At 46.5% G+C, this 23,663-nt stretch overlaps 1 protein-coding gene across 1 annotated transcript; it reads left to right on the forward strand.

The window, feature by feature from the left end:
• Positions 1-3,725: 3,725 nt before the first annotated feature.
• Positions 3,726-5,540, forward strand: LOC137544675 (E3 ubiquitin/ISG15 ligase TRIM25-like). The gene is made up of 2 exons (XM_068265771.1): positions 3,726-4,748; positions 5,001-5,540. Exons 1-2 carry the CDS (start codon positions 3,726-3,728, stop codon positions 5,538-5,540), a joined length of 1,563 nt encoding a protein of 520 aa, XP_068121872.1.
• Positions 5,541-23,663: the final 18,123 nt, after the last annotated feature.

Below are 23,663 nucleotides of genomic sequence, written 5' to 3' on the forward strand. Positions count from 1 at the left end.
TTTTTTTGTATTATACCTCCCCACATAAACAATTGCTGTTTTTCTTTAAAAAAAACATGATGCTTCATGCTTCATTTAGCAATGAGCGGGAGCAAGGACACGGCAACGCAGGCGCAGTGGTTTTCAGACTTTAAAGTCTTAAATTCCAGAAGTGAACCGGGGGCGGGGCCGGAGCATCGGTGAGTGGCTGCGCAGGAACAGGATGTCTGCGGGGGACCATTAGAAGCCCTGGGAAAGTTCAACTCATTTTCCCCTGACCCCCCTACAGTATCCCTTTAAAGGACTTACGAGGCGAACACACGAAAAAAAGTTAATTACCTTATGGCCATTGCAGTGGTCATAGCAGACTATCAGCGCCTGGCCTGTCACTGTGTGGCCCTCTGTTAGCATTATCCAAGCTGTAGTTCAGGCCCCGACCCTGCCCAGGGTCGCCCTATCAATTTGCGATCAAAATCGCCGCTTTGAAAAAAATCCTACGTCTGCGCAATTCTTAGCCGCTAGTGCGGCTGCGCAGGTTCTCTGGCCTGTCCCCGGCCCGTCCTCGCTCCCTTCACTCAGCTCCGTACGTCATGTGGGCGTGCCCGCACGGCCGCCCACATGACTAGTGGCCACACGCACCACCAAGGAATAGTACGCACAAAGCAAAGACTGCGTGAATTGTACTGGTGGACAGGCATGGATGCCCGTGTACTATGGGCGTTGCCAGGATCCTAAGAGATTTGGGGCGCTTTTGGGCACTCCAGCCAGAAAATGGGTGTGGCCACGCACCAGAATGTGGGTGTGGTCATAGGTGGAGCCAAATTTAAATGAACTTAACAGCGGTCTAAGTAGTCCTGCCGAGCTAAATGTTGGATGAAGCCGCCCTCTCCATTAACACAAAAAAAAATGCAGCATATCACATAAATAGGCAGTGTCACTTAACCTCCTTGCCGGTCCAATTCCCGCCGGCAAGGAGGCAGCGCAGCATTTTTTTTTTTTTTTTCAAATCATGTAGTGAGCCCCGGGCTCGCTACATGATAGCCGCTGAGCGGCGGCCTCCCCCCACCCACTCCGATCGCCTCCGGCGATCAGAGTAAGCAGGAAATCCCGTTCAGAACGGGATTTCCTGCAGGGCTTCCCCGGTCGCCATGGCGACGGGGCAGGATGACGTCGGGACGTCAGAGGGAATCCCGATCCACCCCTCAGCGCTGCCTGCCACTGATTGGCCAGGCTGCGCAGGGGTCTGGGGGGGGGGGGGCGGCTCGGCGCAGCGGGTAGCGGTGAATCGGCGGGTAGCGGCAGCGATCGCGTACCACACGCAGCTAGCAAAGTGCTAGCTGCGTGTAGGGAAAAAAATGCAAATCGTCCCAGCGGGGCCTGAGAAATCCTCCTGCGCAGGTTACCCCGAGCTGAGCTCGGGATAACCGGCAAGGAGGTGATAGGGGTTCTGTGGAGTCCTGCAATAAACATGAACAGACACTTACCTGGAACTTCTATCAGCCCCCTGTAGCTGTTATGTTCCGCGTCGTCCTCATCCGATCACTCCTTCCCCGCTGCCGATCCTGGTCTAATTACGTGTGTCACCGCCTGCTGTGCGGCAGTGGCCGCGTGTGTGCGCACTCCCGCTCGCATTGCTGGGAGCTTCCTGCGCAGGCGCAGTACAAGAAAACCTCATACTGTGCCTGTGCAGTAAGCTCCTGGAGACACGAGTGAGAGCGCGCATTATTCGTCTTGTTAGACGAATAATTGCCCGGTGGCGGGGAAGGAGTGATTGTAGGAGGACGGCGCGGGACATGACAGCTACAGGAAACTGATAGAAGCCCCAGGTAAGTGTCTGTTTATGTTTATTGCAGGACTCCACAGAACCCCCTTAAACATAACTAGGCAGAGTTACCTGGCTTCTGTGCTGGCAGTATTGGCTTTCTGCTGGGCTGGCTGGCAGTTCCGCATAGCATTCTCTGACCTTCTAGTGGACCCTCTCCCATCATGCTTCCACGGGCCTCCCATTCAGGCACCTCTTCTCCCAGTGTGCCCCCATAGAAGAACCACAGCCCCCTGCATGCCCCCACAAAGGCATCACAGTGCCCAACATGGCACTATAGCACCCAGTATGCCCCCTATAGGGGCACCACAGCACCAAGCATACCCCCAGTTGATCCACCACAGCTCCTAGCATGCCCGCCATTGAGGCACCACAGCTGACTCTGCCTGGGGGACATCAGGGGCACCACAGAATAGATCCGGGGCACGTGCCACTGTTCTTGGGGCAAGCAACGGCCCTGGTGAGTACTAACTGCAATTCAGTCTTGTGTTACCTGTAGTGATGAGCGTAATGACCTAATTAGGTTTACGCAAAAGTTTGCCTTATTCACAAAATTACGATAACGGCAGTAATCGGAAATTAGAAATTTCACGGAATTACATGAAATTTCTAATTTTGATTGTTTATCGTAATTACGATCATTTCCTTAAAGGAGAACTGTAGTGAGAGGTATATGGAGGCTGCCATATTTATTTCCTTTTAAACAATACCAGTTGCCCGGCAGCCAGGCAGCCCTGCTGATCTATTTGGCTGCAGTAGTATCTGAATCACACCGGAAACAAGCATGCAGCTAATCTTGCCATATCTGTCAAAATTGTCAGAAAAACCTGATCTGCTGCATGCTTGTTCAGGGTCTATGGCTGAAAGTATTAGAGGCAGAGGATCAGCAGGATAGCCAGGTAACTGGTATTGCTTAAATGGAAATAAATATGGCAGCCTCCATACACCTCTCTCTACAGTTCTCCTTTAACGGAAACAAATCATAATTTCTTGTTTGACTCGGAAATTCATCCATTCCCAAAATTGTGTTCCAGTCTAGAGCCTCCTGATACATTTAAAGCAACAGCACACGCTGGGGTATTTGCATTATCAGATATTGCAAGGCCCAAAAACCAAGTGGGTCTCAGCATGCTTGACCGCTAAGTGCACCTTGACAAAGAGCACCTGTCTTAGAAGTGGCTGCAGGTAGAGCCTCCTGATGCATTTAAAGCAACAGCATGTGCTGCGGTGTTTGCACTATCAGTAATTGCAATCAAATGAGTGGCTTTCCTGAGTTTAGTAATTACTTAAATTTGCATAATTACTATTAGAAACGAAATTGCATCCATTTTCGTAATTAGAATAACTCTGTTTCTATAGAAAACACGAAATTACGAAATTTCGCGTTAAAAATGCAAATTTGCGGCCGAATGCGAAATTACGCGATGGAAATTATGATTAAGGAATTACGAATTACATTTTGTAATACAATTACGAAATTTTGAATCTGCGTCCTAGCGGCAAAACTTGCGTCCGTAATTACGGAAACACGAAATTACGCAAATGTCAGCTCAACACTAGTTACCTGTCAAGAGTTATGACAAATTTTCTGTAACCCACACAACACTGCTTCAGTCAGTACCGTTTCCTTATTCTGCCAGGGAAAAGCCTGCTTTTGGTATAGTGGGTCCTTTTGCAGATGCCTTAATGGATTGTCGCAGAATTGCCTTTGTGTCATATGTCACCTCAGCTAGTTCATCAAGAATATCGAGTTTAACTTTTAAAAGTGGGTGTTCCGGGAAGGCTGTAACCATAGCGAATCTATCTACAAAGATAACTGAACATTTACCTCAGCCTCACATTGTGTTACAACAATACAACACACTCTACTGGATTCCTGAGAATCAGAGGCTTTCACTGTCAATTCCCTCTTCTGCTACCAGCGATGGCGTCTGCTGATCTGAGCAAGGAGCTGGAGTGTTCCATCTGTCTGAGCATTTATAGAGATCCTGTGAACCTGCAATGTGGACACAACTTCTGTTGCATCTGTATTGATCGTGTGCTGGATACACAGGAAGGGTCTGGAGGTTATTTTTGTCCTGTATGTATAAGAACATTTAAGGTTCGGCCTACACTGCAGAGTAATTTTGACCTGAGGAAGATAGCAGAGAGTTTCCTGTCAACTCATCCAGATCAGGAGGAGGCCGGAGTGTTCTGCAGTAACTGTGTGGACTCTTCTGTGAAGGCTGTGAAATACTGTCTGCACTGTGACGCTTCTCTGTGTGATAAACACCTGAAAGTCCACAGCAAGGCACCAGAACACGTCTTATGTGACCCCAACACTTCCCTGGAGAACAGGAAATGCTCCGTCCATAAGAAGATCCTGGAGTATTACTGCACTGAGGATGCTGCCAGTATCTGTGTGTCCTGCAGGCTGGATGGAGAACATCGGGGACACCAGGTGGAGACACTGGCTGAGGCCTCTGAGAAAAAGCAGAAGAAGCTGAGAAATGATCTGCAGAAACTCATGGCAGAGACAGAGGATGCTGAGAAAAGAGTCCAGAGTCTGGTGGAACGCAAGAGAAAAGTACAACAAAAAGCAGATGGTGAAAGTAAGAGAGTCATTGCCCGGTTTGAAGACCTCAGGAGACGGCTGGACATTCTGGAGAAGAAAGTCCTGAGTGACATCATGAGACAGTTCCAGCAAGTGTCACAATCCTACAATGACATCATTCAGCAGCTGGAAATAAAGAAGGAGGAGCTGTCCAGGAAGATGCGTCACATTGAGGAGCTGTGTAACATGACTGATCCACTGACTGTCTTACAGGAATCAGACACAGGTGACTTGTGTGACACGGAGGACAGGGAGAGACATGATAAACAGCTCCATGATGGAGGGGATCTGGATGTGGCCGGCATCTCACAAACATTACATGCAGGACTACTTGAAATCATGTCTGGGGTAATTGTGCAGAAACATACAGACACACAGACCAATCCACATTCTAGTACAGAGGACAAAGTTCCCATCACTGCTAAACTATCCAGGCCACGCCCCCAACCCACCCCTACCACACAACACACACAGGCCTATCCACATTCTATTACAGAGGGCAAAGTTCCCATCACTGCTAAACTATCCAGGCCACGCCCCCAACCCACCCCCACCGCACAACACACACAGCGCCAGGCTGGGTGGACAAATATTGGGGCTGCACAGCAAACATCAGGGCTGCCAGTGTATGCAGACATATTACTGGATGTAACCACCGCTGGTAATAATCTACAGATATCAGATGACAGGAAAACTGCATCCTGGTCAGACAGAAGCCAGAATCGACCAGAAACACCAGAGAGATTTCAATATCCTCAGGTATTGAGCAGCCAGAGATTCTCCTCAGGACGACATTACTGGGAAGTGGATGTTGGAGGATCAGATAACTGGAGAGTTGGGATGTGTTACCCCAGTATAGACAAGAGAGGAGATCAATCATGTATTGGAGGTAATAACAAGTCATGGTGTTTGTACAGGGGGTATAATCAGTACTCAGTGATACATGACAGCAAAGTCCAGTTACCTGACAAAATCCCCATTTATAGAGTCAGGATATGTCTGTATTATGAGGCCGGGCAGATCTCCTTTTATGCCCTGTGTGACCCGATCAGACACCTCCACACCTTCACTGCTGCCTTCACTGAGCCCCTCCATGCTGGGTTATGTGTATGGAGAGATTCTATAAAGATATCAGGGGGGAAATAGAATATTTATAGATTCTCCCACTGGTGACATCACTGTGAGAGAATTGTGATTGTCCAGATAGTTTTTAGTAGATCTCTGTGATTTCTATGGACACTCTCAGCATTACAGGTTTATAGCTCCCAAGTGTCCCTCTTTTGGAGGAACAGTCCCTCTTTGGGAACCCTGTCCCTCTGTCCCTCAATCTTCATCCTCATTTGTCCCTCTTTCAGGACTGATGTACAGATCTATGTAAATACAGTGCTGCCCATAATTATTCATACCAGAGGCAAATTTTGACTTAAAGTTACTTTTATTCAACCAGCTAGTAATTTTTAGACGGAAAATGACATAGGTGTCTCCCAAAAGACAATAAGACGATGTGCAAGAAGAATTATTGTGGAAAAAAAATTCTCAGTTTTTATTTACATTTGAGCAAAAAGTGTCCAGTCCAAAATTATTCATACCCTTCTCAATAATCCATAGAAAAGTATTTATTAGCTATTACAGCAATCAAATGCTTCCTATAATTGCAGACCAGCTTTTTGCATGTCTCCACGGGTATTTTTGCCCATTCATCTTTAGCAATGAGTTCCAAATCTTTCAGGTTGTAGGATCTTCTTGCCATCACCCTGATCTTTAGCTCCCTCCACAGATTCTCAATTGGATTCAAGTCAGGACTCTGGCTGGGCCACTCCAAAACGTTAATGTTGTTGTCTGCTAACCATTTCTTCTTTACTTTTGCTGTGTGTTTTGGGTCATAGTCATGCGGAAATGTCCATTGGTAGCCGAGGCCAAGTTTCTCTGCAGACTGCCTGATGTTGTCGTTGAGAATCCTCATCATGTACTACTCTTTTTTTCATGGTGCCATTTACTGTGTTTATGTTCCCTGGTCCAGTGGATGAAAAAACAACCCCAAAGCATTAGGTTTCTACCACCATGTTTGACAGTGGGGATGGTGTTCTTTGGGTTGAAGACTTCTCCTTTTTACGCCAAATGAAGGGAAGATCATTGTGACCAAACAATTCAATTTTTGTTTCACAGAAACAGTTTTACAGCTTTTGTGTGCCTTATCTGGAAGGCATAAGGCATCCTCCTTGTTCTGCCTAAGTGGAACCAGCAGTGTGCAGTGTCCGTTGGATTGTCTGCCTTCAGACATTGCCACCAGCAGAGCCCCGATTCACCAGGATGGCCTTGGTGGTGATCCTTGGATTCTTTTTCATCTCTCTCGCTATCCTCCTCGCCAGCACAGGTGTCACTTTTGGCTTCCTAACACGTCCTCTGAGATTTTCCACAGTGCAGAACATCTTGTATTTTTTAATATTACTTTGCACTGTAGCCACTGGAACTGCAAAACATTTAGAAATGGGCTTGTAGCCCTTTCCTGACTTGTCAGCAGCCACAATGCGCAGCCGCAGGTCCTCACTGAGTTCCTTTGTCTTAGCCATGACTGTCCACAAACCAACTGCAGAGAGCTGCTGTTTTTCACATATTGAATTGATTAAAACAGCTGTTTCCAATTCTTTAGAACAGCTTGGACTATTTGGAATAGTATAGAACTTTGGATTTTCCCACAGACTGTGACAGTTTGTGAAGGGTATGAATAATTTTGGACTGGACACTTTTTACTCAGATTTAAATAGAAACTGAGAACTTCTTTTTTTTTTTTTTCAGAAAATTGCCTTTTGTACATCGTCTTATTATCTTTTGGTAGTCACCTATGTCTTTTCCCATAAAAAAAAAAAAAAATTACTAGCTGGTTGAATAAAACTAACTTGCCTAAGTCAAAATTTGGGGTATGAATAATTATGGGCAGCACTGTATGTGTATTTTATCTACTGAAAAACGTGTTTAATTGACGCTAAACTTTATTCCCATCCTTTAAAGGACATCCGAGGTAAAAATAAACTGATGAGAAAAACAATTGCATCTATCCTCTTTCTCCTAAAAATGACTCTTTTCGATATTCCACAGTTTTATTTCATATTTAAAACTAGTTTTTAAGGTTTTTTTTTTCTCTTTTATTGTCTTTGCTCAATGACACCTTCATTAAAGTATGCCATAGCTCAAATCTATGAATTATTGACCCTACTTATCTCTTTCCTGCTCTCAGAAGCCATTTACTGACAGGAAAGTGTTTTATGGCTGTAATTATTAATCAGTTATGGTTTATGCTATAGTCTGACCCAGTCCTGACCCGGTCCCAGTCCCGATTGTCACTTGCATCCCTAATGTTTAACTCTTTCAGGCAGAGAAAGAAAAAAGGAACACAGCCTACTTATTTGTGTCATTTGTGACATACACATGTCTGTCTCATCCTGTTACCTCGGGTGTCCTTTAAATTAATAAATTTCTTATTTTTAAATGTTACTATGAAGGAAAATGAACCAGGATAGAAAGGACCCAGTGTGAGTTGAAATATAAAACAACATATTTTTCCTATGAAATCTTTATTGTGTGTGTGACTAGGGGTGTGCAAGGGGCGTGGTCAGGGGTGTGGCTTAACTGTCCCTCTTTTATATCTCAAAAAGTTGGGAGGTATGCAGGTTTAGTCCCTAGAAACATTCCTGCTAAACTATTATACTATGGAATCTGCATTTATAGTCCAGTTATAGTAATTTCTTTTGATTGTTAAAATTCCAGAGATATGTATGCTCTCTGCGATGAAATTAAAATTAATCAAAGATAATTATCCTGCAGATGAATATGTCATGCTGGAGATTTGCTGCACTTTGTTAATAGAACAGCAACAAATGGGTGCCTGTTTGGGCACAGCATGAGGAGGAGGAGGATGCAGTGTGTGGGTAAGTGTACAGCTGATGTGCTTACAGCAAGTGGGTGGGATTAGGGTATGCTGGGTATTTTTATTTAGTATTTGTATAGCACCAACATCTACTGCAGTGCTGTACAAAGTATTCAAGTCTTGCCTCATAACTGTCCCTTTAGAGGGCTCACAATCGAATCCCTACATAGTCATATGTATTGTGTATGTATCGTGCAGTGTATGTATCATAGTCTAGAGACAATATTTTTTGTAATGGGGAAGCCAATTAATTTATCTGCATGTTTTTTTGGGATGTGGGAGGAAACCGGAGTACCCAGTGGAAACCTGCACAGGCACGGGGTATGTTTATAAGTTTGAGGCCCTTGGCCTCATTGCGAGTTTTACATTGGGCCCCCTCACTTGCTGTATGCGCAACGATTGATATGGAGCACCAAAAACTGCCAAGAACAGCTGCAGTGTCAGAGAGGTGTAAGCAGGGGTGGGGACAGCTGGAGTGTCAGAGAGGTGTAAGCAGGGGAGGGGACAGCTGCAGTGTCAGAGAGGTGTAAGCAGGGGAGGGGACAGCTGCAGTGTCAGAGAGGTGTAAGCAGGGGAGGGGGCAGCTGCAGTGTCTGAGAGGTGTAAGCAGGGGTGGGGACAGCTGGAGTGTCAGAGAGGTGTAAGCAGGGGAGGGGACAGTCACAGTGTCAGAGGGGTATGAGCAGGGGAGGGGACAGTCGCAGTGTCAGAGGGGTATGAGCAGGGGAGGGGGCAGCTGCAGTGCCAGAGAGGTGTAAGCAGGGGAGGGGACAGCTGCAGTGTCAGAGAGGTGTAAGCAGATGAGGGGACAATCGCAGTGTCAGAGGGGTATGAGCAGGGGAGGGGGCAGCTGCAGTGTCAGAGAGATGCAAGCAGGGGTGGGGACAGCTGGAGTGTCAGAGAGGTGTAAGCAGGGGAGGGGACAACTGCAGTGTCAGAGAGGTGTAAGCAGGGGAGGTGACCGCTGCAGTGTCAGAGAGGTGTAAGCGGGTGAGGGGACAGTCGCAGTGTCAGAGGGGTATGAGCAGGGGAGGGGACAGCTGCAGTGTCAGAGAGGTGTAAGCAGGGGAGGGGACAGCCTCAGCCTCAGTGGCTCCCTTTTTTGTTCCTCTTTCATGACTTTTCTACAGATCTATGTAAAAATGTATTTTTTTACTAAAAAAAAAATGACCTTTATTCCCAAACACTTCGCACCTAGGCCTGTTTTCCTGTTATGGGCTAGAGCAGAGTTGATGTTTGTTCTAATTATACCTCTATAACTATATCAGCAATATCTTTATCACTACTTATGACACCTTAGTAATATATACATTGGGTACTTTTTTCTCAAGGAATTGTTTTATTTTCTATGTATTTTAAAAGGAAAAAATAAGAAAAAAATAATGAAAAAATATGCAGTTTCTCTGTTTTCATCTATTAATATTTTAATATAAAAAGTTGTACTGTAGATAATAAATCCTAATTAACTTTGGCTATTTATCCTGTCTATTATAAAACTTAAATGTTGCTACTGCTACAATGTATGGTGGGGGGATTCTGTAATAAAGGTATATTTTTCTGCATCATGTATTTTTTTTTCCTTCTAGTATCTCAATGTTAATAAAAATATGTCTAAAGGTTAACCGAGAAATAAAACATTTAGAGAAAGCACAATTGATTGCTTTATATGCAGGGGGTGTGGTTAAAAATGGATGGGGCTATAATTTGTGGCAAAATGGTATTTTTTTTACGTAATAGCACCTTTTTTGTTATAGCTTGTCCTGCTGAACTAGCGGTTCCCCTGTCATTATTTCTTTTCTTGGCGTCTAGCAAAACTTTCCCTGGGGTCTTGTGGTCTCCTTCCCCTTCATATAGGCCCCCCTTTCACATTAAAGCGGATCTGAGATGAAAAACTAACTATAACAAGTAACTTGTCTATATATCTTATCTAAAGTTTAGATAGTTTACACAGCAAATCTAGCTGCAAACAGATTTAATAGAAAATGATTATTTCTTCCTGTGATACAATGACAGCAGCCATGTTGTTTGTAAACATTACACAGAGGCAGGCTTATCTGCACCATCAGCACTCAGACTGTGAAAAAAACCTAATCCCCCCTCCTCCCCTCTGCCTCTGAACTCAATGGCTAGTAACACCTCCTCCTCCCCCTGCCCAGACTGAGCTCCCATGAGCCCTTGCTACTGCCAAGGCTCTCTGAAAACCTGTGGGCGTGGTTGTCAGGAATATAGCAGCTAGTTATGAGGCTGATGATGTAAGAATAAAGGAACATATTCTTTCATTTTTCTGCCTATGTTCCGTGTAGGTCTGCTAGAAGGGAGCTGTTGCCTTGAGTTGCTTGGGGCAAGGAAATGGGTGATTGTCTTGACCATATGAAGTACTTTGAGTTTCTGAATGCAGTTCCTCTGAGAGTGGTTCCCTGCTAATGGGATTATCTGCCTGGCTTTTTGAACTCAGGAGATGGCCCATTGTCTCAATACACAAACCAAGACTACCAGAGTCTAGAGACTAACACAGGAATGTTTGAAATGTACATGACAGCCTACTGGAAATGGGTGAAGGGGTGAAGTCCTTTTGATACCATTTTTTACCTGAGGAAATTAAATTATTGGTGGAGGTGCAAACTATATCCTTATCTTTGATCAGCTAGGAAATACAGTCAACAATGGAGTTGAAAAGTCTCACTTCACAATCTTTTGATGTATAGACTTTTACCTGGAGAACTTGGATTAAGGAAGTCTTTTGTTGTGTGTGTGCTAAAGTACATTTTTCATGTGTGGATGTTAGATCTCTGGAAATCCAATTATGACTGAGGATGTAATTAAATCTAGTTCCCCCCGTCCACACAGGCTTACAGCCTTGAGGCGAATATTTCATTATAAAAACCAGGGGACAGATACCTCAAATCAGTCCCCTCCTGACGGTAGCTGCAGCTGGACTCCTGGCCCAAGCTAGTGGACTCCTGGTCTAACCAGAATTGTGTCCGTCCACAAAAGTCCAAGGTTCTTCTATCTGGATCCCTGTATTTTGGTAAGCAAATCGCTTTGTGTGCATCATTGTAACTCTTAATTTTGTAACTTTTTACTTTGTTTTTGTAATCTTTTGTATATATTCTGTTCTGCATTGTTCCACTTTTTTCCCTGGAATATTAAATTATTATTTAATAAGCTTGACTTCTGCCGTACTAAACTAACACTCATAGCCTAGAAGAGATTGAAGTGTGTATAAGTCCATGCCTAATTGTATGCTTGACCAACACTACCATATGAAATTGTAATTGCATTGTGTGTGGGGGCGTTTGTCATACGTTGGCCTAAAGCGCGCAGATGACCCAACGTACGAAACCGCCAGTGCGCGTAGCAACAGCAGAGTGGCTAACAGTATCGTTCGGAACAACTGTTAGTGGTTTTGCTTCATTACAGTGTAAGATTGCAACTGTGTGTGTGTGTGGGTGCGTGGCGTTCCCGTATTCGGCCTAAGCGCAAAGCTGACCCGAATACGAAAACGCGGATTGCACGCTGAGGACTCGACAGCAGAGTGGAAGTGTCTAGCGAACCGCTAGTGGTGGCAGTGAGAGGTGTTCTGAGAGGTCCCAGCCTTGTTTTAGCTCAAATAAGGCTGCTCCTCGCTTGATCTGGTCAAACCCGCAGTCGAGAAACGTATACGCAGGCGTGCCGCGGGCCGGTTCCTGACAGTGGTTTATTTAGTTTATAGGGAATTAGAGTATTAAAACAAAAACAAAAAAAGTATTTGGCTTGAGGAATGCCCTATAAACAATAGTAAAGGAACACAATTATGCAATGAGCAAAAGTTCACCTCGGATCCACTTTAAGGTAGTCCCTGCTAACCTAGTGATCTCTCTTCCCCTTTAAGGCTTTTATTGGTAGTATAGTGGGCCGCCTCTTTCTCCCACAGCTCTCCCTTGTAGTCTAGTGCTCCCCTACTACCCAATAGTTTTTTGTGTTAGTCTAGTGGTCTTCCCCATACCCTTTAATTGCTTCTGGTAATTTAATGGTACCCCCCTTTCCCTTTAAGAACTTCCTTGTGGTCTAGTACCCCCTTCTTCTTTAAAAAGACTCTGTTACAATCATGTCATCATTATTTCTGCTATCCTATAAGTTCCTTTACCTGTTCTAAAGTGCTCTGTCTAACTGCAGCCTTTCCTATTTGCACAGTGGCTGTATTATCTCTGTTATATGATCTAATCTTCTCTCCTCTGTCGGCTCTGTCGGGCTGAGGCAGTCAGGCTGGAATGTGCCGTGCTGCTTGTGATTGGATAGAAGCTATACACACCCTCTCCAGGCCCCCTGCACACTCTGTATGACTCACACACTGAGCTTACTCTCAGCGTTTCACTTGCTCTGTCTTTTGTTTGTAAACACTGGATAAAAACGGCAATTACAAGCCAGGATTGCAGCAGGGAGAGGCAGAAACCGCACAGAGGGGCCCAGGAGAACATAATGAATAGAATGGTATGCTTTTTATTGTAAGAATTTTAGAGTACAGATTCTCTTTAAGCATTCCCCTGATGTTCCAGTAGTACCCCCTTTACCTTTAGGGGCTCCTGGTAGTCTAGTTGGTTATTTATTATGTATTTATTTATTTAAGTATTTATATAGCGCCGACCTATTACGCATCGCTGTACAGAGTATATTGTCTTGTCACTAACTGTCCCTCAGCGGGGCTCACAATCTAATCTCTACCATAGTCATATGTCTATGTATGAATCGTGTAGTCGTCATCATCTAGGGCCAATTTAGAGGAGACTAATTAACTTATCTGTATGTTTTTGGGATGTGGGAGAAAACCGGAGTGCCCGAAGGAAACCCACACAGACACGGGGAGAACATACAAACTCCTTGCAGAGGTTGACCTGGCTGGGATTCAAACCGGGGACCCAGCGATGCAAGGCGACAGTGCTAACCACTACGCCACCCTCTAAGGATCCCTGGTTGTCTAGTGTTGGCCCTCCGGAACCCTCCCTCCCCACAGATCGGCACAGCATGGCTGAGTAAGTAAATACTCACTCTCCTGGCTCCTGTGCAGCATGCGCTCTCTCCTCCTCTCTCCACCGCTGCATGGATCAATGATCAGGCACCAGGATGTTAGATCCTGGTGCAGGTCCAGCACTATTGCCCCAGAGTGAATAGGGGCCCCCAAGCATCTCCCATTGCAGTGTGTGTGTGACTCACGGTGGTGGAGGCAGCAGGAGAGGGCTGGGTAAGGAGACAGCATCTCACCAAGTGCTCCCCCTTGCTCGCCCATTTACAGCACGGTCTGCAATGGAAGGCGAGGGTACAACTCACCTGTCAGTACCACCAGTAATTTTAGCAAGTTTTCTCCACTTACCACAATTCAACATCCCCTCTTTGTCGCCCTCTAGTGGTGTGCCGCACCACTGCAGGAGTCAGAGATGAGACCCTGCAACCATGCAATGTGGAGAAGCCTTGCTGAATTTGCTGGCAGGTGAGTTATACCATCGCTTCCACCCTGCACTGCTCTGCATATGGCGGGGAGAGCCTACATAATCGGGGTGGGGGGCACATCTAGCTATCTATGATAGGTGGGTAGAGGCTACCTAAGAGAGGGAACATCTGGCTATCTACTACTTCATTCCAATAATAAAATATTGGTAAGTTTTACCGATATTTTACTATGACCTAAACTAACCCTACTTTCAAACTTGAATTGCTCTTGATATTCCCTCGGTAAACAAGCTGAATATCAGTGCTATAGGAGGAAGTGTCTCACCCCCGGAGCGCAGGTATTGGTGCGCACAGACCTGACATTGTATCATGGTTACTCTACAAGGCATTCATTGCCATGGACATTCTAAACATACAGAGGACAATGGAGTTAAGCTACACAATAACAAAGAAATCCATGGTCCAAAGAACCAAAATAAGCGCACACATGCGTAAGAAAGTACAATAATTTTATTAAGGACGTATCCCACACCATAAGAACAATTAACTGCCAACAATGCTGGGGAGTATAAATATGAAGTACAATATGTAATAGACAGTAAATGCACAAAGAGCAAAAGGGGCAAGCCTAAAGTCAACAAAGTATCAAAATTCAAAACCAGGGACGTTGCTAGCCTCAAAGATAAGTGGCACGTGCCCCGGATCTTTTCTGGAGTGCCCCAAATGTCCCTCAGGCAGAGTCAGGCTTACGCCTTTCCTCAGGCAGAGTCAGGCAGCGGGCGGCAGTACTCACTTCGGGCCGCTTGGTCTCCAGATTCTGCAGACAGCTCCTCTTCCGGGCTGCTTTCCCTTCTCCACCACCAGCATGCCCAATAGAGGCACCACTGCAACCAGCATGGCACCGCACAGGGCATCTATGTGGGCCTAGTAGGTACTGTGGTGCCATGCTGGGTGCTGTGATGCCTATATGGGGGCACACAGGGTGGTGTGATCCTACTATGGGGGCATGCTGGGAGTTGTGGTGCCTCATATGGGAGGCCTGTGGGAGCATGGGGGGGGGGGGGCACTAGAAGGTCGGGGAACACTATGGGGTGACTGCCAGACAACCTGGCAGCAGGCCAGCACACCCACCAAAAAGCCAGACTAGCCAGCACAGAAGCCAGGTAACTGTCTAGTTATGTTTAAGTGGCACTGCCTATTTATGTGATATGCTGTATTTTTTGTATTAATGGAGAAGGGGGCTTTATCCAACATTTTGCTGGGCAGGCCTACTTAGACCTCTGTTAAGTTTATGTAAATTTGGCTTCGCCCATGACCACACCCACATTCTGGTGCATGGCCACACCCATTATTTGGCTGGAGTGCCCCAAAGTGCCCTGGATCTCTTAGGATCCATTCCTAGCAACACACCTGATCAAAACGCCATGAAACCAACTGTATCAATGATCTCCATATGAGTCAGGCAGAGCAAATACACTGGTAGTGTGAATGCAGTAGTAAAAAAGTTGGTCATAAGAGAAATAATATCAGCTTACCACTCGAATGCACTTTGCCCCCTCAGCCATGCCGACAGAAAAACAACCTCACATGAATCGCACCTCCATGGTGCTTCTTCGGAGATAAGGGTTGCTAAAAACAGGTATCCTTAAATAATCCCAGCCTTCCGCAGCAAAAAAAGAGAAAGGAGGCGTGGCCATGCCCCCTACACGTCACTCCGTCATCTGTACGTAATGACGCATGAGCTGAGCGGTGATGGCCCGATAGTAATATGAATGAGGGCTAGTGCATGAGTGAACGGCAGCCAACTTAGAGAGTAATGAATTAAATAATTTGTTCACAAAGTACGCATAATATTAGTAAATACATCGCAATAATAACATTAATGAAACATATTAAAGAGAAACTCCGACCAAGAATTGAACTTTATCCCAATCAGTAGCTGATACCCCCTTTTACATGAGAAATCTATTCCTTTTCACAAACGGATCATCAGGGGGCGCTGTATGACTGATATTCTGGTGAAACCCCTCCCACAAGAAACTCTGAGGACCGTGGTACTCCTGGTAGTTTCCTGTCTGTGAACCTTGTTGCATTGTGGGAAATAGCTGTTTACAGCTGTTTCCAACTGCCAAAAAAACACACATCACCTGCCAACAGTAAAAACTTCACCACGTAATAAATGTCAGAATGTAAATCAGGGATTTAAAAGATTTTACAATGGGAAAACACTGACTAAATCATTCATACATAATTATTGTAAAAATGAACAGCCTGCCTGCGAGCCTCCGATCGCGGCTCGCAGGCTAATTGTAAACACGCAGGGAAGAAATCCCCTGTGTTTACATCATACGGCGCTGCTGAGCAGCAGCGCCGTAAAGGAGATCGGCGATCCCCGCCCTCTGATTGGTCGGGGATCGACAGCATCTGTTAGGCTGAATCCTGTCAGAGGCGGCGCAGGACGAATCGCCATCCGGTGCCGCCCAGAAAGAGGAGGGGAGGGAGGGAAAGGGAGCGAGGCTGGGAATCGCTGCGGAGGGGGGCTTTGAGCTTTTGAGACCACCACCCCCCCCACTCGGCCACACAGAGTGGCGACGATCAGACCCCCCCAAGCAGGACATCCCCCTAGTGGGGAAAAAAGGGGGGAAGTCTGATCACCCTGCAGCAATCACAATCTTTGCTGCGAGCTGGAGATCCCACGCAGCACAGATCAGCCAGAAATCCCCTGGTCCTCAAGTGGTTAATAATAAAGAAGGAAGAGACATTTAGCAGATCAAAAATACATACAAAGGTTACACAGTCTGCCATCATGTGGTCAAAATATATATGACAATAGGACTGGAACACAGGAGATGGATCAACATGATCAAAATTCATCAAATATGTATGAAAACAATGAGGACATCTGGTGGTAAAACACTTGAATGCAGTTTAAACTGGTAAATACCATATAAATACAAACAGGAAGTAAAAAATAGGTAGCTGGTATGAAAAAATATTTTATATATAAAAAACCTCAAACAGGCCTTTTTTTTTAACTTAAAGAGGCACTTAAAGTCAAAATTGTTTTTTTTTTTAAACATAAAACATAATAGAGTATGTTATGAAGATACTTACTGCAGTGTCTGTTCTGTCCTGCAGCCCTCCATTGCCTGGCAATCCTCCCCGTCAGTTTTCCCTGTCAGCTCCTGTCGCCGAATGACCCGAATGCGCTGGGTCCTAATGCCGCCGGCTATGCTACATTTCCTGAGCCGCATGAGCTCTCGCATCCTGGCTACGTGCGTGTGCGTATTACTGTAGGTGAATTAATAAATTAAAAGTCTATATCGTTTTGACGTGGCCGGCTGCTGTTTCATCCTCGTTAGAATGCTCAGCTGTCAGCGAAACACAGGCGGCCGCTGAATGAATTTACTACGCATGCTCCTGGGGACTTGCGTCCTCAGGAACAGCGCTTTGTAAACTTTTGGCTCGCGCACTATAGCAGCTAAAACTGTGCACGAGCGAGCAGTGCAAGTACAGCTACCACGCGAGAGTAGCATGACAGCATGAAGCGATGGCTGAGTCTGAAGTAGTTCCGGCCAGCCGCGCCATTTTGAGTATATTATAAAAATGAAACTAGAAGATAACAGAGGATATATCTACTCTACAGCGGCGGTTTTTGTGTCAGAATGATGCCCTGTAGTCATGCTTCAAGGTGATATCTTTTTTTTAACATATATGTGAGACTTAAGATTCCCTTTAAACTTACTTTTATTCAAGCAGCAAGTAATTTTTTTTTATGGGAAATGACATAGGTGTCTCCCAAAAGCATTATTGTGGAAAAAAAACAAAAACATTTCTCAGCTTTTATTTACATTTGAGCAAAAAGTGTCCAGTCCAAAATCATTCATACCGTTCACAAACTGTCACAGTCAGTGGAAAATCCAACGTTCTATACCATTCCAAATAGTCCAAGCTGTTCTAAAACATCCTAATTATCCTGATTAATTGGGAACAGCTAGTTTAATCAACTCAACGGGTAAAAAACAGCACCTCTCTGCAGTTGGTTTGTGGACAGTCAAGGAGCTCAGTGAGGACCTGCGGCTGTGCATTGTTGCTGATTACAAGTCAGGAAAGGGCTACACGGCCATTTCTAAATGTTTTCCAGTTCCATTGGCTACAGTGCAAAGTATTATTTAAAAAATACAAGATGTTCTGCACTGTGGAAAATCTCAGAGGACGTGGTTGGAAGCCAAAAGTGACACTTGTGCTGGCCAGGAGGATAATGAGAGAGGTGATAAAGAATCCAAGGATCACCACCAAGGCCATTCTGGTGAATCTGGGCTCTGCTGGTGGCAATGTCTCAAGGCAGACAATCCAAAGGAGACTGCACACTGCTGGGTTCCACGGATGCAGACCAAGGAGGACGCCACTTCTCCAGATAAGGCACACAAAAGCTTGCTTGGCCTTTGCAAATGCTCATCTGGACAAAGAAGACGACTTCTGGTCTTCTGTGTTATGGTCAGATGAAACAATAATTGAATTGTTTGGTCACAATGATGTTTCCTTCATTTGATGTAAAAAAAAGGGAGAAGCCTTCAACCCAAAGAACACCATCCCCACTGTCAAATGTGGTCGTGGGAACCTAATGCTTTGGGGATGTTTTTAAGCAAATGGACCAGGGAACCTAATCACAGTAAACAGCACCATGAAAAAGAGCAATACATGAGGATTATCAATGACAACATCAGGCAGTGTGCAGAGAAACTTGGCCTTGGGCATCAGTGGACATTTCAGCATGATAATAACCCAAAACACACAGCAAAAGTGTTGAAGAAATGGTTAGCAGACAACAACATTAATGTTTTGGAGTGGTCCAGCCAGAGTCCTGACTTGAATCCAATTGAGAATCTGTGGAGGGAGCTAAAGATCAGAGTGATGGCAAGAAGACCCTCCAACCTGAAAGATTTGGAGCTCATTGCTAAAGATGAATGGACAAAACTACATGTGGATACATACAAAAAGCTGACTTGCAACTATAGGAAGTGTTTGATTGCTGTAATAGCCAATAAAGGCTTTTCTATTGATTATTGAGAAGGGTATGAATAATTTTGTACTGGACACTTTTTTGCTTAAATGTAAATAAAAGCTGAGAGATGTTTTTTTCCACAATAATGCCTCTTGTACATCATCTTATTATCCTTTGAGAGACACCTATGTCATTTCCCATAAAAAAAATTACTTGCTTCGAGTGTCTATACAAAGTGTTTGTACTGTTTATTCTTTTGTAAAATTTTCTACAATAAACATCCTTTGTGAAAAAATAAAATTACTTGCTGGTCGAATAAAAGTAACTTTGAGTCAAAATTTGCCAGGGGTATGAATATATGGGCAGCACTGTATACTGTATATCGTAGTGTAGGGCCAATTTAGGGGAAAGCCAATTAACCTACCACCCTATCTCCCTCCTCCCCTTTGCCTCAAAACCCCTTGAGCGTTTGGTTCATAAATGCCTGACCCAGTACCTCAATGCCAACTACCTGTTAGACCCACTGCAATCTGGATTTCGGCCTGCCCACTCAACCGAAACTGCTCTCACCAAACTGGTCAATGCCCTTGTCTTAGCTAAAGCTGAAGGTAAATACTCCATTCTCCTCCTCCTTGACCTTTCAGCAGCTTTTGACACAGTAGATCATCCCCTACTCCTCCAGTCCCTCCAGTCCATGGGCATTCATGATCTCGCCCTGACCTGGCTTTCATCCTACCTCTCCAACCGCTCCTTCACGACCTCCTTCAATGAGTCCTCATCCACCCCAAACCACCTCCCGATGGGAGTCCCCCAAGGCTGGGTCCTTGGCCCCCCCACTGTCCTCCCTATACACATCCTCCATTGGCAAGGTTATCTCCTTCATGGGTTTTAACTATCATCTGTATGCAGATGACACCCAGATCTACCTCCACACCCCTGACATATCCACCACTACCATGGACAAGGTCTCCTCCTGCCTATCGGCCATCTCCTCCTGGATGTCCGCTAGGTTCCTAAATCTAGAAAAAAAGGAATTTATGATCTTCCCAACCCGGTCATCCCTGAACCTCCCAGATGTGCATGTCACTGTTAACCACACTACCATTCGCCCTACCTCTCAAGCCCGCTGTCTGGGTGTCACCCTGGACTCCGTACTCTCCTTCACTCCTCACATCCAAAACCTCACAAAGGCCTGTAACTTCCACCACCGTAACATCTGTAAGATTCGCCCTTTTCCTGACCTCTGCCACCACCAAACTCCTCATCCATGCCCTCATAATTTCCCACCTCGACTACTGCACTGCCCTTCTGCCTGGTCTCCTTATGACCCAAATTGCCCCACTGCAGTATATCATGAATGCAGCAGCCAGAATTATCCACTCCTCCCATCGCTCCACCAGGGCGGCTCCCCTCCGTAAATCCCTCCACTGGCTTCCTATCCAGTCCAGAATCAGATTCAAGATATTGTGTAGGACTTACAAATCTGTCCACAAAACTTGTCCAACCTACATTTCTGATCTTACTCAGAGGTACACACCTAGCCGCTCACTCCGCTCCTCTAATGAACCGCCTCCTGCAACACCCAGTCCCATGCATGCCTCCAGGACTTCTCAAGAGCTGCTCTAACACTATCATACTACCTATCATTAGGGTTGTCCCCTCCTTCAACATCTTCAAGAAGGCCATCAAAATGCACCTTTCCCCTGTGGCCTTACCTCCCCTCCCCCCCCCCCCCCCCCCCACGCACACACTGGTGCTCTAAACCCGCAGCTGAACTCTGGTCCCCTACCTTTCGTGTCCCTACCTCTCCCTCTAGATTGTAAGTCTTTGGGCAGGGTCCTCCTCCTTTTGTAACCTACCTGATCATGCACCTCCATTACTGTGCACCCATGCTATGCATCTGAGTGAACTCAACTTGCCTAATTTCCTCCAGTGACTGACTAAGCATTACCTTGTACTCATCCTGTGCTGTGTGATCTGGTTTTCCTGTATTCCTCTATTGTCATTTTGCTGTATGTCACCCCTAAATATTGTCTGTAACCTAAACTAATGTCCAGCGCTGCGTAATATGTTGGCGCTTTATAAATACAATAAATAAATAAATAAATAACGTGGGAGAAGCCCGGAGTGACCGAAGGAAACCCATGCAGACACAAGCAGAACATACAAACTCCATGCAGATAGTGCTCTGGCTGGGGTTCAAACCGGGGACCCAGCCCTGCAAGGCGAGAGCGCCAACCACTACACCACCCAAATTATAAGGTTGCACCACTTGCTCAAGTCACTGTACCCTTTTTGGATTTCAGGTAGCCAGTGCCAGCCTGCAAGGACAAACAAGCAAATAAAATAAAAGAGGATCCCATTTTTGTTTGACTTTTAAAATCTACACCCCTTATCTGATTTATGGTTCAGCTTTTTGTAATATGTTGATGCACAAAACAAACCTGCAGCAAATTTATTAAAATGTAAAAACTACACCACCATGCTGCCTTGTACACAAAAAGCAATAGTAGTAATGATAGGACTGACGTGAGTGGCTATGAGTACTCTGTAAAACTTTACAGGTGAAACTCAAAAAAATAGAATATGATGCAAAAAACTTAATTTATGAATTCTGAACCAGATTGAGAGACCATTCAAAGGCTCAGGCCTCATTCATATTACACGCGTTGCCGTCTGTATTTTGGCTATCTGTGCAGGAGTCAGACACGCACGAACATCAGAAGTGCATAGACTGCACTGTCTGATGTTCACACTGCCTGCATTGCGTGCCAGTGCAGTGCGCAAACGCATGCTGCATGCAATTTTTTGGCAAAATGTGCTGCTGACCCATTCACTACAGTGAATGGGATCAGCCACGCAATGCATGGAAATGCAGATGTCGTGCTATCGTACGCGTTGCCTTCCGATCGCACAGCCATCTGCGTGTGATAATGCGAAGGAGGCCTAAGGGACCCTGTGCAGGTGTTTTGGATGAATTAGCTGATTAGAGTATGAAATGTTGAGCCGAGAATATTGAACATTTCACAATATTTGAATTGTCTGAGAATTTTGGCGTTCTCATAAGCTGTAAGCCATAATCATCAATATTACAACAAATAAAGGCTTGGGATATCTCGCTTTGCATATAATAAGTCTATTTCATATATTAATTTCACCTGTTAAGTTGAATTACTGTACAAAATGGACTTTTGCATCATATTCTAATTTTTCGAGTTTCACCTGTACTAAGCAACTTAGTAATACATAAGCAATTCATTATAATCATTTCATCCTAAACTCATTAGCAAGTTTGGAATAAAGTTGTGGAGAGAAATTTGGGAAGCAGGCGAGCACTCACCGATGACAGCGCGGGGACGGTCACCTCTCCGGCCTCAGTCACAGTGCGTGGCACCCAGTCCTGCTCCTGTCACCTCTGCGGCCACAGTCACAGTGCGTGGCACCCAGTCCTGCTCCTGTCACCTCTCCGGCCACAGTCACAGTGCGTGGCACCCAGTCCTGCTCCCGTCACCTCTCCGGCCACAGTCACAGTGCGTGGCATCCAGTCCTGCTCCTGTCACCTCTCCGGCCGCAGTCACAGTGCGTGACACCCAGTCCTGCTCCTGTCACCTCTCCGGCCACAGTCACAGTGCGTGGCATCCAGTCCTGCTCCTGTCACCTCTCCGGCCACAGTCACAGTGCGTGGCACCCAGTCCTGCTCCTGTCACCTCTGCGGCCACAGTCACAGTGCGTGACACCCAGTCCTGCTCCTGTCACCTCTCCGGCCACAGTCACAGTGCGTGGCACCCAGTCCTGCTCCTGTCACCTCTGCGGCCACAGTCACAGTGCGTGGCACCCAGTCCTGCTCCTGTCACCTCTGCGGCCACAGTCACAGTGCGTGGCACCCAGTCCTGCTCCTGTCACCTCTCCGGCCACAGTCACAGTGCGTGGCACCCAGTCCTGCTCCTGTCACCTCTCCGGCCTCAGTCACAGTGCGTGGCACCCAGTCCCGGGTCCTGTCACCTCTCCGGCCGCAGTCACAGTGCACTGCACCCAGTCCTGCTCCTGTCACCTCTGCGGCCACAGTCACAGTGCGTGACACCCAGTCCTGCTCCTGTCACCTCTCCGGCCACAGTCACAGTGCGTGGCACCCAGTCCTGCTCCTGTCACCTCTCCGGCCACAGTCACAGTGCGTGGCACCCAGTCCTGCTCCTGTCACCTCTCCGGCCGCAGTCACAGTGCGTGGCACCCAGTCCTGCTCCTGTCACCTCTCCGGCCACAGTCACAGTGCGTGGCACCCAGTCCTGCTCCTGTCACCTCTCCGGCCACAGTCACAGTGCGTGGCACCCAGTCCTGCTCCTGTCACCTCTCCGGCCTCAGTCACAGTGCGTGGCACCCAGTCTGGCTCCTGTCACCCCTCCGGCCGCAGTCACAGTGCACTGCACCCAGTCCTGCTCCTGTCACCTCTGCGGCCACAGTCACAGTGCGTGACACCCAGTCCTGCTCCTGTCACCTCTCCGGCCACAGTCACAGTGCGTGGCACCCAGTCCTGCTCCGTCACCTCTCTGGCCGCAGTCACAGTGCGTGGCACCCAGTCCTGCTCCTGTCACCTCTCCGGCCGCAGTCACAGTGCGTGGCACCCAGTCCTGCTCCTGTCACCTCTGCGGCCACAGTCACAGTGCGTGGCACCCAGTCCTGCTCCTGTCACCTCTGCGGCCACAGTAACAGTGTGTGGCACCCAGTCCAGCTCCTGTCACCTCTCCGGCCACAGTCACAGTGCGTGGCACCCAGTCCTGCTCCTGTCACCTCTCCGGCCTCAGTCACAGTGCGTGGCACCCAGTCCGGCTCCTGTCACCCCTCCGGCCGCAGTCACAGTGCACTGCACCCAGTCCTGCTCCTGTCACCTCTGCGGCCACAGTCACAGTGCGTGACACCC

Source organism: Hyperolius riggenbachi, chromosome 2 (assembly GCF_040937935.1).
Source record: "Hyperolius riggenbachi isolate aHypRig1 chromosome 2, aHypRig1.pri, whole genome shotgun sequence".
Lineage (NCBI taxonomy): Eukaryota > Metazoa > Chordata > Amphibia > Anura > Hyperoliidae > Hyperolius > Hyperolius riggenbachi.

Coding starts and splice junctions, on each gene's coding strand:
- LOC137544675 (XM_068265771.1), top strand. CDS start 3,726: ATGGCGTCTGCTGATCTGAGCAAGGAGCTGGAGTGTTCCATCTGTCTG. Junction 4,749..5,000: donor AAATCATGTCTGGGGTAATT/GTGCAGAAACAT, acceptor GGGGCTGCACAG/CAAACATCAGGGCTGCCAGT.